Source organism: Paralichthys olivaceus, chromosome 1 (genome assembly GCF_024713975.1).
Source record: "Paralichthys olivaceus isolate ysfri-2021 chromosome 1, ASM2471397v2, whole genome shotgun sequence".
Lineage (NCBI taxonomy): Eukaryota > Metazoa > Chordata > Actinopteri > Pleuronectiformes > Paralichthyidae > Paralichthys > Paralichthys olivaceus.
This window is the reverse complement of record NC_091093.1, coordinates 16,583,368-16,599,473: the sequence shown is the minus strand read 5'-3', so window position 1 is coordinate 16,599,473 and position 16,106 is coordinate 16,583,368. Positions and strand designations below refer to the sequence as shown.

The 16,106-nt window shown below is 41.8% G+C and overlaps 1 protein-coding gene across 1 annotated transcript in view; it reads left to right on the top strand.

Moving 5' to 3' along the window:
- Positions 1 to 1,106: 1,106 nt before the first annotated feature.
- LOC109636773 (heterogeneous nuclear ribonucleoprotein C-like) overlaps positions 1,107 to 16,106 on the top strand; it is a 36,963-nt gene continuing 21,963 nt past the window's right edge. Inside the window, exons 1-2 of the mRNA XM_020098701.2 lie at positions 1,107 to 1,298; positions 6,716 to 6,791. Of these exons, the coding sequence (XP_019954260.2) occupies positions 1,277 to 1,298; positions 6,716 to 6,791 (98 nt within the window). The 5' untranslated portion in view covers positions 1,107 to 1,276. The remainder of the gene's footprint in view (positions 1,299 to 6,715; positions 6,792 to 16,106) is intronic.

The following is a 16,106-nucleotide window of genomic DNA, read 5'->3' as shown; positions in this document are numbered from 1 at the left end:
GTTGATAATGATATTACTGGAGTTTTCATAAAATATTCAGTTTGTTTCTAAGTTTGTTTACAGGTAGCTCACTTATCTATGGTTCAGGATCTGTGCAGATATTACATTACTGTTTCCCTGAGCAGTTTGAAATTACTTATTGATTTATCAAATACTTTATGAACATGCCATTAATCCCTTTGTTGGCTGTGTAACATAATCACACTGGAGAAGAGACACTTCTTTCTTCACCTTGTGTGTATGTGTGCATCTGCTTTATTGTCCAGTTGATCTACTTGTTGGCTAATAATATAAACAGATATTGTCAGTGACAAATCAGTATTGGTGTTTAAGTTGGTTTATTTAAGCAGTACATTTATATTTATTCTATATCTTAACATAAATACATTTATTTTTATGGATTCAGGATATAAGTTTTTGATTGTTTTTGTGATTTATTTTTATGAAGTTAATTTTAACTGTAAAATATCAAGCCTCTATTTTATTGGTTTTTTTTGTTGTTTTTTTAAAGTGTTTATCTTGTAGATTCTGTCTATAAATGTGCAAGATGGTGGCATTCATATCCAGGAAGTTTGGGCTTCATTTCTGGACAGTGAGAGGAAGTGGAGAGGTGTCATCCATCTTTATATACTGTCTATAGTTGGGCTCTAATGTTCTCACTGTGTAAATTCTTCCCTTACTGCCTATATTCAAATGATCATTCAATATTCCATTAATGTCCCCCCTCATCCTCCTTGTGAATGGGTATTTATCACTTTGTTTGGCATGCATGGTGTCTGTGAAATGTTTCACAAGGTTTCTACTCTTTTGATAAGTGCATGAAGATACACACACACACACACACACACACACACACACACACACACACACACACACACACACACACACACACACACACACACACACACACACACACAGCTTCCTCATCGCCTGGCTGGAATGTGTGAGCCCGGAGCTGCAGCCAGGCTCCTGTTGCTGAGGGGAAACCAGCTGCACACTCATCCAATCCTCCTGCCAGCACCTCCCGCTAATGGAACAGCCCGGCGTCCACCCCTGCTACAGGAGCACACTTGGTACGTGCCTTTAGTGCTCCTGTGGCTGGTTTGTCTCTGACTCAGTAGGATCGCAGCAGTCGGTCGAGCACCAGCCTGAGCTCGCACATACACACACTCACTTCACAGAGAGGACGTTAAAGGAGACAGTTACCCGAGAGAAGAGAAGACATCCTGGTCCAGCCTCTCTTCTCCCAGTCTGCTGGTTGTTCTGCTTCCCTGATATGACCCTGTTCAGCCCCAGATGTGAGTATACCAGGGTTTGTCATTGTGTGTGTGTGTGTGTGCAGATGTTTGCATGCCACACTGTGTTTCTGAGAGACAATAATTTCAAGAATGTTTGACTTGCTCTTCCCCTCCATCTTTATCCCACACATCTACAAGACTCCTCACATTCAGCCTCCTCTGCTCCTTTCTGGACTCCAACCCCAGCTTCCTTTTCACTTTTGCCCCATGGCAGTTTTCTGTGGGTTTCTCTTGATGCAGTCCTGAGTGGACAGTCTGTGGAAATACATTTTAAGACTTTATGATGTAAACCCTATGAGTCATGCACAACTTCTTGACTGTGAGGTTCCTATGATGAAAGCTCATCGAGTCTTGTCACTTTGGCAAGGTCAGCATCCTCTCTGCAGGTGGAAAGGCTTGTGAGACAGAAACAACCACTGGTTTAATTATGTTATAATCCTGCTCTGTGGTGACGGAGTGAAGATACTCCTCGTCACATTTCATATTTCTGCAGATTACATATTCACTAAATGATACCAGACTTCTATATTCTCACAACTTCGACACTACTTTAGACAGAGCTCTCTGCTCACAAAGCTGCACGTCTGTTAAAGCAGAGTCTGCAGAGACTGGACAGTTAAAGTGTTTCTCTGTCTATGAGTTGTTTTACTGTATCGTGGGATCTTTTCAGCCTCTATATGAGACCATGTATAGTGATAGCACTACTTTATCTTCCCAACTGTCATGCAAGAGCTATCGTTTGCATCTTTTTCCACAGCTGTCGTGTAAAGACCACACAAGCATCTCTCTGAAAATGCCATCCATTCATGTAATTGCTCTCTATATCCTTTGGGATTATAATCCATGTTTTATGATGACAGAGATGCCTGTGATTTAGCCCCGAGAGTGTAAATGAATGCTTCACTATCACCGCTTAGCGCTAATTCTGACCTGAGGTCAGTTGAAGTGCAGGAAACGGAGAAGATCCAGCATGACAGAGAGCAGAGAGGAGGCATGCACACACTAGCTTTCCTCCCACATTTGACAAATTACCTTTTATTTCAAGTGAAATAAAAATGCATTCTGTGGCAAGTGAGGACTAAAAAGTTGTGTGCCCATTAATATGGAAACCAGCCAGTAATGGGCTTTGATCTATGAAGTGTTGAAATGCATGATGGGATGCAGAGGACAAAAAATTCATTAGTTTAAGGCTAAATACATGTGAAAAATAGGAAATCCATATTGCACAATTAACTAAACATATAACATATTGTTTATAATGTATTTTAATCATGGGTTAGTTCTATCAGCCGTAGTGTTTTTGTAATGGGAAGGTTTTCCTGTCAGTGTTGATGCTATGCATAATGCACATGAATTAACCACAGAGATTTGAAGTTATACATAATAGGTCATTTTATTTAGTTTATGATGAAAATTACACGGTAAGCATTGGCTCATTTACAGTATATGTTAATTAATGAGCACTGTCTCTATCGAATAAATAAATAAAAGAGAAACTAAAGACAATAGTATGTTTTACTTTTGAAAAAAGTAAAGCTCAGTAATTTCTTACTGCAGCATAAGCTGTCAACAATTTTTGGAATGGTTTCTAAAATCTACCAAAGCAGTGAAATCTGTTTGACAATCTCAGCTGACCTATGAATTTTGAGTTTGAATTACTGTCGCAGTCATTCAGACATAATTGCTTAATGTTTTTGTCTTTTTGGATGGGACATTTGAAAATGTGAGAGGAGGTTCACAAAACATAGTTTTTTTCTTAGATTTAAAAAGCAACAAAATTATTTGTGTGAGTCATCAGCCCAAACATGTTCTGTTCTGAAACAAGTTCTGTGATTTAGAAGTACAATTAAAGAAAAGTATGATTTAGTAATTTTATGCACAAAATTAAGTGAAGTCTGTCTTTCTCTCTTTCCTTCTTTCTTTCTTTCCTTCCTCACTGTGAAGTTTTGTTGAGGAGCTGTTCTTAAAAAAAACTGAAAATACAAACATTAAATAATAATAATATACCTCATGAAATATCCAGCTGACAGAAGGTATACTAAACTTATAAGACGGTTCAGACGGAGCCTCGTTCCTGGAGCTGGTATAGTACACATGGACACATTATCAGCAGCGTGGATATTGTGAGGCTGCGGCGCCCTGTAGAGTCAGAACAAGAAAAGCTTCTCCACATTGTTACTGTGTGTTTTTGTTTCCAGGTAGTGTGATTAAGTCGGCTCTTGCTTTGGCTCGGTGTGAAGCGACTGTCTGGCACTCAGCCTGACATGCATTGATAAAAAGCATGGTGACAGACTGTAAACTGTGGCCGGGGCTTTAGAGCTCATTACGACTGAGCACGTGTGACCTTGATGTGTCCTCTCGTGCCCTTTGCTCCTATTTTAAAAAACATGCTCGATTCTTGTTTGATCCATGTGTCCTTTTTTAGCTGGAGTTACTTGAGCTTGTTTCTGCTGTTCTACAGTGAGAATCACAACAGCCGTGATTAATACCGTCGCTGTTCAGGCAATTCAGTGAAATGCAACAAAATGTGCAGACATGGTCTTTGATGCATTTCCACATCTGGGTAAATGAAGAAGAAAGCCTACTACTGAAATGGAAAGTAATTTAAAAATGGAATGTGCTGTCAGCTTTACAGACAACTGTGATAAGGTATGAAGCCTGAGCTTTTTCAACAGACACAGAATAAGTAGATGCACTATCATTGTTTATTAACAATGTTGTTATTTTAAGTTTTTTACTTAAATAAAACTCATTTGCCAGCAACGCCCCTATTTAAGGATTTATAAACAATATAAAGCATGCACGACATGACTCTATCTGTTTGGACAACCTTAAATGACAGAAAACATCTATTTGATTTCTATTTCCACTTTTTCATTTGGCCCATGCCCCATCGACTAACATGGAGGAGGTGGATTTATGACCTATACTGCAGCCAGCCTCTAGGTGGCGATCTTTCAGGGATCAGTCATGTCGTCCATCTTAACATTCAATCTATTATATGAACAGATAATGAATGAGCTGGACATTGAATTGTAGTGAAACACACTTGTAAAGATATAAATTATCCCTTTATAGGAGAATTTATAGTAAATCAAAAGTAATTCATTAATAAGTTCTAGAAAATGTTGACAAATTCTGCACATTAAAAAACACAAAATGTTGCTATGTTTGTGTACAACTACATAATAGTTTTTAAATACCATGAAAAAGTGTTTGTATAGTGATTAGAAAGGGTAGGTTAATGTAGTGTTACTGATATGAGTAATCACTGAAGCCGTGCCTTAAGAGGATTTGTGTGTTTAAGGGGCCAAGTAGTTAGTGTGTGTGTGAGTGAATGTGCACTACAGAAGCTAATTGTTGCGTATAGGTTTTTGTTTACAGAATAGTGGTCTGATTACCTCCTGATGTTTGGCTCCTGTAGAGTGAGACTCAGCATCCTCTCTTTCTGTGTCATCATGCAGTCTGTCATACAGATGCCGTGTTGCTCAGTAACAAATGTAATTTCTGGGCCCAGGTGTGCGTACATTCTAGGGATGTCACGATATGAAATTTTGTCAGAGGAAATATCACGGTTTTGCGATTTTTAAGATTATTGTTACTATAGAAGTAAAAAAAGACACATGACAAGCAATATATAGCGAATTATATAGCTAATGAACTCAAATATTTATTATTATCATGAACTAATGTTGGGCTATTTAAATATAATGTATGTAAGCTATTTTATTTAGTTGCCCTATTGTGGAAGGTTGGTCAGTGAATTTGAAGTGTTGATTAGGTGTGAAAAATAAATGTGTCCTGGTTCAAGCAGACGTTCTTCATGTCCCTATTATACTATTACCTCTCAGTAAACTCTTGTCAGAAAACGGAATGTAAAGAAAGATTCCTCCTCTGGCTGTGAACTCCTCCGATGGACTTTGTGGCTGGCACACACACAACGTGACTCACAAGATGCAGGACACCATAGTTAGATGTCATAGTTTTTACAATTCTTACGGTTATGAAACCAAGTATAAGTTTCTGCAGTGCTTCAGGAGAAGCCAGGTCATCACCAGCTCTGTTGGCTGCAGAGAAGCCATCGAGGAGTTTGACTATAAACTGTCAGAAAGTGATCTCTGCTGTGGGAGGTAAAGGAACATACATGTGTCTAAACCTCTTTTCACACATTCAGATCCATACTTAATTAATTGTAGTTTCCAGCCATTTGACAGCCACGCTGTGTGAGTGTACGTGCAGCTGGCCCAGTCACGCTCCATTCACCACCCATCTGTCCATGTCAGTCTGGCCGCCTCTCCTCTCCTCTCCTCCCCTCTCCTCCCCTCTCCTCTCCTCTCCTCTCCTCTCCTCTCCTCTCCTCTCCTCTCCTCTCCTCCCCTAAACAGTTCTATGCTGGCATATCCTGGATCCTTGTTAATTGTCCCATATGTATGAAGGTATTTGTGGAGAATCATAAGCTGCTTTCAGACATGCTCTGGACTTTAGATGCTGAGGTGCTCCGGATATTATCTGGAACTTCTCCGGCCATTCCCTGAATAACTGTCTGGAAAATGTTTGAGTGAACCCATCTGAGAATGCAGCAGGAAAATTCACAGCTAGCGAGTAGGATAATGTCCCCAATAGAATACAAATAATTACGGATGTGAGCAGTACACGTCGAAGAAGTTAAAGAAGACGTCAAATCTGAACAATGAGGACAACCAGAGCTTTTAGCACAAGGGCTATTTTCTAGAATTCATATCTGAAAATAGCTTAATTGTCATAGTCCATAGCTTTTGTTGATAAGGGCAGCTGTTTCTGCTACCCTCGCTCCAATGCATGATGGTAGATATTGTTTGGTTAGTGACCATCGCTTGTACACTAATTCACAAGATGCATTGTGGGCAACAATGAGTGCACTATATAGGGTATAAAAAAACTCCACTAAACATTCAGACAAAATGGCAAACTCACTCTATAGTGCACTATATAATGATTAGTGAGTGCTTTCGGCCACACAGCCTGAAAACAGCTATACAAAGAAATGAAATATAAAATACAGAGAAATATGGTTTGGCTTTGTCTCTAAAGCTGCGCCAGGTTTGTAGGCGTGCAAACTGGAGACAAAACACATAAACAGCTGGTCCGGAGTGACAGAAGCAATCAATGGAGAGTGATAGAGGATAGACATGAAAAACAGCCACTGTCAGTTTAAACCAGCCCTCCAGTCATTATCATGTCAAATGATGACAACAGCTACACAAGATTAGGTTAATTTTGTTCAAGTAAAGAGAGGAAGTGAGTGGAGGCTGAACGCGAGCAGACAGTTCACAGCTTAGTTCATCATCTGAACCTGCTTCTGAGCCTGTGCTTTGTAGCCCTGCAGCGATGCTCTTTCCTATATCAACACAAAGTTAATTGGTTGCTCTTCTATGCAGACACAAGCATGAGTGGAGAGTTGAAGTCCGGCCGCTCCAGGGCGGGGAGCAAGAGAGCCAGCAACACCACTTACGGGTGAGTACGAAACACAGACACAGTCCCACCCCTGCACACTCAGAGATAATCATGCACTGTGTTATTTGCTGGAGCCCCTTTATCTGTAACTCAATAGCTGCACCTTAGTGTTGTAATCAGTGCAGCATTATGCCTTATTAGCCTCATACGAGCTGTGTCTGTAAGCTCGTATTGATTTTAGCCAGAGGTGCTGTCTCCATCACTCAGTGTTTTAATCTATCTGTTGATGCAGCACACACATATGATCAGGGCTGATTACTGTTTACTGCCGGCGGTTCGATACGCAGCCATGGAGCTGCACTAACATTAACCGTGTGCTTAGATCGCTGGTGGAGAGACAGCGTAACAGTGTGTGGACTTATTTGAATTCATCCGTGCCTTCATTACTCTCACCCCCAACTCTCTCCTTGAACTGCACTGCACCCTGTGCTCCAGCTGCAGCTCTGTAGGCTTGAGCTCGTCTAATGACCATAAAGCACAGAAAATACTCTGCGTCTGTAGGAGGTTTGATTGGATTCTCATTTCTCCGCTCTTAGTGCATTTTCTCTTGCATGTCGATATATTGTCCGCCATACAGTACACGACGCAGAAACAAAGAGAAAATGCACTTAGGATGCATCACTAAATCAATAAACGTATGCAAAAGAATGAATATTTATTGGGTTTGTGAAAACATAGAGTATAGATGCCAAAAAATGATAATGCAAATGGCTCTGAATGGCTGCATCCATACAGACACAAGGCTTTTTGCTGATAGTAAGAGGAGAGATGCTCACATTAAAGCAGCCTGGGTAAACATAATAAATAATTTTATAATAGTTTGCAGGACATCTGCCTGAGGACACCAAAATGCAGAGTGGGGTTAGGAATATGAGCAAGAGCAGGAAATAAAAATGAACAGATTGTCACGAGCATAATCAGCAAATATGATTATTATTATAATGCACTTCTGCATAACTGGGACTCCACATATGTTTTCCAGCATCACGATTATAACAGAGTTTTTTTCCATTTTCTGTCCCTCTGTTGTTTCATCAAATCATGCAGTTGTATATATTCCAGTGTACGATATTATTTATATTATGTCCCCTCTGTGTCCTTCAGAACAGTTAATGTAGCTTTCCACCTGTGTGCCCTCTGACCATGTCTGCCTAACCTTAAACCCCCAAACGTTATTTGCCCATTCCACCATGAAGTTATTCAACCACGTGCAAGCATGCATTAATGAGCTTTAGTCATACACCATGCACACACACACACACACACACACACACACACACACGCTGGCACACTAAATGACTAACCACAAATGGAGCCCACCTGAGGTATCGACCCTGGCATAGCTTGGCCACGTCTTGATTTTTCTAGTTGTGACACGCAGGCTCTCTTGGTTCACTCTAATCAACTCTTATAGAGCTATTTTCGGCAACAGGCAGCTGTTTTCAGCAAAAAGGTATTAAAACTAATTAAATAATGTCTGCTCAGCACCAAACGACAAATTAGCTGTTGGACATAGCGAAGCATTTTGCAGCTAAAGAGACAGCTTTTTCTCTGAGAGACTTAAAACTTTACTAAAACAAAAAGAATATTGGACAGAAGCGTGATGAATGATGCTCTCTACCTACTGGACATGTAGGAGACACAAACAACCTATAATTTCCAAGAGACAGAAACTACATTATAGCGCATGTCACAAATGTAAATCGTGGAGAGACAGCTACCAAAAATCTCTCTGTCCAGACTCCAATAATCCTGTTCTGTGCTGCCGCCAGCGCTGTGCCCCATCTCCTCCCTCCTCTCACTGTTCTCACCGAGCTGGCAAACAAAACATCGCCTGTGGCCTAGATTACTTTCTGAAAAACTTTCTAACCCATGTCTAAGAAAGTAGCGTAATCTACTGATGCAACACCATTCATGTTGCCAGAGGTTGAACTGTTATTCCTGCTTTTAAAAAAAGATTATCAAGCTTGAAGAAATTCTAATTTCAACTTCTGTCTGCAGCTAAACCCAATAAAAGCTTTTTATTGTATTTGTGTTCATGTATTCCAAATAATATCTTGTCTCACAATGGCAGGCATGTTTCCACCCCCAGCCGCTCGTCCCACTGGCTCTCTCTCTTGTGTTTTCCCCTGGCTGTTTGCTCTGCATCGACCCCAGACAACATGAGGGTTTTGTCATCATTTATCGTTCACGCTTCCTGACTGTCACACTTCCCCTCTAGCCTGGCGAGCCCCAGCTGTGGTAGGAGGGAGCGACGTGCGTTTCACAGCCCAGATGCTGCTGCAGCCGCGGCCTTTACGCGCTCCAGTGCACTACTAGAAAAGTTCACTGTAGTGTGTGGCCTGTATAGTCAGGCTCAGGTGCTAGAGGAAGAGTCCTGTGTTTGTGTGTACAGATATCTTTGTGAGGACCATTTTGAGCTCACAACTACGGCGTGAGGACATTCTGGTCTTTCGATGAGCTGTTTAAGGGTTTTTAGGGTTAGGGGTAGAATGAGGGTTGAGGTAAGGGTTTAGTCGTGATGGTTAAAGTTAGAGTAAGGGGCAAGGGAATGAATTATCCCAGTGTGTGCACTCACTAAGACAGAGGGACTAGAGAGAGTGTGTGTGTGTGTGTGTGTGTGTGTGTGTGTGTGTGTGTGTGTGTGTGTGTGTGTGTGTGTGTGTGTGTGTGTGTGTGTGTGTGTGTGTGTGTGTGTGTGTGTGTGTGTGTTTGGTTTTTTTGCTCCCTCACTTGGACTTTTTCTAGTTCATACACTGACCATGTCAGGACCAGTATATCTCATGAGGACCAAAGCTTGGTCCTAATACGAGCTAACAGACATAGCTCGTATGAGGCTAATAAGGCATAATGCTGCACTGATTACAACAACGGTGCAACCCTGTGTGTGTATACTAGTATCGGCCTTGTTCAGACATTAAATCTGAGCCACTCATGGTCGTATCCTTCATCATTTTAAATGCTCAGTCTGTGTCTTGATTATTACAGTGCTCATTTTTTAACTGCTCTACTTTGCGTCTCAGTGGAGACGAGCAGGAGCAAGGCAGATAGAGGGCGGAGAGGGGACTCGCCTGAACACTGAGTGACAGAGTGTGTTGTGAGCATCTGGTCTCTGGTATTTTGGTCTGATTTCTCCATGCACTTGCTTCTTTTAATTTTCTCTCTCATCTGTTTTAATTGTCAGCGGGGCCGGTCAGAGGCGAGTTTGAGTTGGGACGGAAACATTGCAGCAGAACCATCTGTCAAATGGGCTCAAAGAGGCTGATGGGGGCAGGAGAGGTGGAGGCATCATGGTGTGAGTTGTCAGGAGCAGTGGGTGATTTGTCCTATGTGATACACAGTGTGAGACAACTTGAAGGCTAATCTGATGAGAGATATTACAAGGATGATAAGAGGGTGACAGGAAATGGGTCACAGGCGTTCATGCTAGGGCGAGTAATTAAAGATAACAGTGTGGGTCTTATTGTCATGGTTGTCCGTTATTTTTATTGCTTTTAATAACTGTGTACTCATTAAGGGAGTTGCTGAGATCTAGAAATGTGTCGAATAGAAGAATAGAAGATGATCATACAGGGTTAGAGAATGAAGTCAGATCTAGTTGGAAGAGTGGACAAAGTGTCAGATCCAAACTGTGAGGGGCCTGATCAACGTGACTTCAGAATAGAAATATACATGGAGGTGGACTGCCGGTATCGTTAACTCATTGCTCTTGTTTTGCACGAACAACCTGCAATGGGAAATAATCTTATTTACCCTGTAAGAAGCCATGTTTCAGTTGTAATCCCAAAAAAGCAAAACGTGCGGTTGATGACCCCTTCCCAGTTAGCTCACTCTAGTTGTCTAGTTGCTATTTACTAATCACTGTTCTACACAACTCTATATGTTTCAAACATGTTGGTTATTTACCCAACTCAGGAATCAAAATTGGGGAGACTCAGATTCAGTCGGTGACATTAAGATTATATCTGTAAACCCGTCATTGGGAATAGATCTGTGAGGTTACAGTATGCGGTATTTTTTCAGTTAAAGTTTTCTTCATCTAAGTTGTCTCTGTGTCCTTTGCTCTGCAAGGGTATGTGTGTGTAGCCTGAGGAATGGCCAGCTGACATCTGTGAAACCACCACAGGCAGTGAGAGGGCAAATGGAGGCAATCTGCAGCAAGAAAACAACATATTTCTCTAACATCACTCTGATTGTCATGATCTCCACCCACACATAAATCTACACACACATCATGGTATTTTTTAAGAAGCTCTAACCATTATTTAAACATATGAGGTGTATGTTACACAGGCCACATACGGGCAGATATATTTAATCATTTTATAGAGCATTATTGATATGATTACATTCACATTCATGTGACAACTAGTACAACATTTTGTTACTTGGAAAAAAACATAAAACTAGAATGGCACTCAGTAAAGCTCCTTCCTCGGCCAAGGCAGTCAACTTATGGAAGCACATTTACTAGATTACACACACTCATAAATATTAGTTCCCTAAACAGGATTTTTTCAACATCCATGAATTATTCTCAGGGAAATTGGTAAAAATGTCGAAAAAAAACACTCTTGGAATGTTAAACAAAGTTATTAAAAAAATTCTGGCATTCAACGCTTGCACCAAAATTTAATGGATTCTTTCTTGGCCCATGTTGTGGAAATCTGTTTAGCAGTTTTTATGTAACCCTGCTGAAAAACAAACAAACAAGGAGGATGGTACTCAGTAGATCACACACCTCTGCTGAGGCCAAACAGTGCTTATATGAGTCTACATTTAAATTCACCAGGTTCTGATTTTTATTTGGTTCTGCACCACATTGCACACTCAGTCCAATAGACATGTCAGGTTGTTATCAGTAGGATCCATGAACATCCTGTGAGAAATCAATGAAAATGTTCAAAAACACTCGCAATGATGAATAAGGTGAAAAAAAATGTTTCAGCACCAGAATTTAACAGGTTCATTCTTGGGCCATGTTCCACCCATAAGACTTTACAAAAAATGAGTTCAGTCGTTTTTCCATGATCCTGCACACAAACAAACAAACACAGACAAGAACATAACGTCCTTGACAAAGGTAATAACCATAAACTACAGATACATAGAGACAACATAGAGTTTGTTACCCTCTTCCAAGTCAGGTTATGATGTGCGCTGGTTTCTCATGATTCATGCAGGAGTGTGATGTGAGCTCATGACTGGTGCTGTGTGATTCTGTGAATGGTACAAAAACCATATTCAGTCATTGAAGTATGTACTTTGATTGTTTTTATAGCACTTCAGAGTACACTGCAGCTCACAGTGATGAATTTCTTGCCATTTAGTTTTTCACAAATAGCCACAGCATTCTGCTTATGTCTGCACATTGGTAAAATGAAGTTAAATGAAGTGTGGAGAGAGTTCTGGGCCTGTGTGAATAATGTATCAGTGTTTGCTTTGTGAGCAGCAGTGTTTTTCTGGCCATGTCAGACACAACGTGGCCAATCAGCCATTATGACGAACTGTAAAACAAGAATGAAACACATCGAGGTCATAAAAGCTCATTCCCAACGCAACAAGATTTGAGTGTGACATTAAAAAAATGTAGGTGTTATTGTGATAAGATTGTACAGATATGGAGTATGTGATCCTGTTCAAATGTATCAGGTCTGTTGTTGACCAAAACACTTTTGATTATGAGCCAGGAAATAACGGTGATGGATACAGATACACTCATTTAATGATCTTTACTTCTGTGTGCCGGCGACAGGATTATGTTTTCGGGTGGTCCGGCAGATCTTCAATATCTCAAGATCGCCTTGAGGGAATTTTTTCAAATTTGACACACGCATTCACTTGGATTTAAAGATGAACTGATTTGATCTTGGTGGTCAAAGGTTGTAGTGATCTCATGTTCTTGTGAATGTGATTAATCAGGAACACCCAATGGGAATTTCATTATATCTGACACAAACTTTCATACAGACTCAACGATGGTGGTCAAAGGTCAAAGTCACTGTGGCCTTACAAACATGTAAATGGCCTCTCAAGTCTGACTTATTCCTTCAAATTTGTCACTTAGACTGAAGTATAATGTAATTCAATTTCAATGGTCAAAGGTCACAGTGACCTCATATGAATCTAGAAAAAAATGCATGGAAACTTAACTGTGATGATTGTTGGCATAGAAACGTAAAGCGGTAATTCTAGCTAAATGCAGTTGCTGTGAATAGTCAAATCTCCATGATGACAGGGTTTCACCCTGCCTTAAGCCTAGTTTATGCTTCTGCGTCACGTCGACGCCGTAGCTACGGCGTAGGTACGGCGTAGACGCAGACCCCTACGCCGTAGCCTGACGTGCGCCTCCCAAAAATCCTAACTACGCGTACGTCGACGCGGACCGTAAGCGCTGTGATTGGTCCGCTCAGAACGTAAGTTCCGGCAGTTGCTTTTCCGGTCTTTCTTCCTCGTCGTAAAAACCAACTCCGCAAACGTTTTCTTTGTAGCTTGCGCTTCAACATTTGCAATATAAGCATTTGTTCTTCAATATTGATGAGCTCCAACAACAAAAACAGCTGCTCCACCTCGGTCACCATTGTTTACTGTTGTTTACTTTACGGAAGAAAAAGCGAGGATTCGGCTATAACCACACAAACACACCGCTACACCCCCTAGCGGCATGGCGGTGAATTGCAGAGCAACGCGTTCCCTCGACGCAGAACTTCGAATGCTCAACGACCTACGGCGTAGGTACGGCGTAGACGTGACGCAGAAGCATAAACTAGGCTTTAGAGTGTGGCAGTGTAGAACAGCTACAGTACAAATATTTGCCTTTAAATATGTTCACATAACACTTTGTTTCGTTTGAAGCTCGCAGCCTCTACAGCGTCCTCACACACTATCCCTTTGTGGGTGAGCCAGGGACCCTGAATGGCAAGCATATCAATTGGGTGGCAGTTTCTGCTTGTGCCATGGCCCAAAACAGCCCACTAACTATTCACCAAAGCCTGATGAGCCTCCCCTTTCGCTCCAGCAGCAATTTTAGTGTGTAACTGCTACTTTCGTTTTTTCTGTTTTCATTTTCCTCGTGTTGTTTGTTGGATTTCTCTCTGCATGGATGCACAGAGGATTTGCTGTCCCCGGTCCGTTCCTGTGGGAGACAACATGAGGGGCGATACTATAGGTAAAGGTCAGTGCAGTCAGAGCCGGACATACTGCAGGGGAAAAGGTCAGAGCAGGGAGGAGAGTGCACCTGCTGGTGTCAGGGGCCACAGCCAAAGCCTCTGAGACGGCAGAGAACAACTGATGATGGGAGACGTGTGGATGGAGAGGGGGAAGGAATGAGGAAAAGGAGGGAGGTGGTGGAAATCATGTTCTGTGGAGATAAGGTCATGAGCTGGTGGTGGTGACACCAGTAGCTCAGAGCATGATGGCAACAGTGACCACGATCACATAACTGAGAAAATAAAAAAGATGTTTTTCTATGTGTGCATATGTGCATGGTAGTTTATATCCATATATTCTGTGGCTGTGTGCTTTAGCAAGTCACATGAGCTATCTCCCCTGTCCTGCAGACTTATCACTCTGCAGGAGTTGGTCCCTCTGCTAATGAAGTCATCTCTATCCCTACACTGACTGCTCTACGCTGGGAGGAGAAAAGTAAGGGAAGCAGATGGGAGAGGGAGAAAGGAGGCATGGATGAGGATTGATGCAAATGTGCATGGTGCAACACGGAGTAAACGACATCACAGAGGACAAGTGTGAAACAATTGAAAGAGAGAGGAGTAGATAGTGGAGAAAAAATGCAGAGGGAGAAAGAAGTAACAGTGAGGGGTGAAGAAAGCAAAGGAGGCAAAGCAAGTGAGCACTGCACTGCGTGTCATTGGCCCCCTGGCGGGAACAATCCATCTCAAATTGATCTTCCAGCTCGGCCCAGCAGGGCATTCTGAATCAATCTCAAATTGATCTCTGTGCCAGAGGTCGGGAAAACTAGCAGTGGAGCTTATCAGAAATATAGTGGTGCTGGGAGGATCTGACAGGGAAACTTATCACACTGCACAACAGGAAATGGGCTCTGAGCCCCCGGGGCAGCAAGAGGACGAGCCTGCTCCCTGTGTACACACACACACACACACACACACAGAAACACAATTGCATGCAAGAACACAAACACACACACAATGTCTCTGCGTGTTCCCAACACAACCCCCACACAACACATGCTCCCCAGTGTTCAGCACCGTACAGATACTGTGTATAGACACAGTCACATAAACAAACTCGCTCGCACAAGCTCTCACACCCTCTGCACCGGCATCAGCACACACACCCAGAGGCTACCTCAAAAAATAAAAAGTTTGTGCGAGCACAATGTGTCAATATATTTTAAGTTAGACAGGTATGATTTGAGGCCTGGAGCTCTTAATGACTTATAACACATTTAATGTGTCCTCAGCAAGGCTGTGTGAAAGGCCGGAGGAAAGACGATCAATATACCGTCTTGCATTGAGAGCGTCAGTCAGCTTAAGGGAGCAGCCTGCCTCTCCAGGCCCAGTAAAAATAAAACCATATAAACAATCGTTCAAAAGTGACTTTCACAAAACAGAATATCTGGAAACACACGGAAAGTCCAGCACAGGAGTGCAGCAACTCTTAACACACCTGCCACAGCTTCCAGTGACTGTGTGTATTATAAGAGCTAATATAAGAGCACATTTTCCTGAAATTTTCCAGTGGGGTATGTGAGAAGTTAATTATCCGAGTCATTTGCTCTGGGATTTTCTCATAGTTTTCCTCCCAGCCGCCGAGTAAAATGCCCGGGAAATGTTGAGCAGGTTTTTAACATGCAATTGACGCGAAACAATCTCAGGATGAAAGAGAGGTGAAAATGAAGATGTCCATTTGGAAAGACGAGATTTGAGAGCTTTAAGCGAATGTTCTATGTCCTGTTGTTGTGACCACATTTTATCTGAGCAATCTCCTGCTGTGTTGTGGAAAAGTCTGGAAAATGTCCAGACCCAATTTTCCAGACATTTTCCAGAGTTCATCTTAAAATGGCTCAAATTTTAAAGTTTTCCTCTGTGACAGAAAGTTTGAAGCCTCAGTCAGAAAACTCAACAAAAACCCTCCAACCATCTGTATCCTGGCAGGCTTTTAATGCAAAATGTTTGCTTCACTGTGCTGTCCACAGAGGAATTTGTATGTCGTGCTGAAAGACACAATGTAGAAATTCTGCATGAGCTACCCAGACGCCACCCTTGCCTAAATGTTCCAGACAAGTGTTTGTGGACTTTGCTTGTTCTTTCTCTCACTGTGTGGGTCACCAGAATC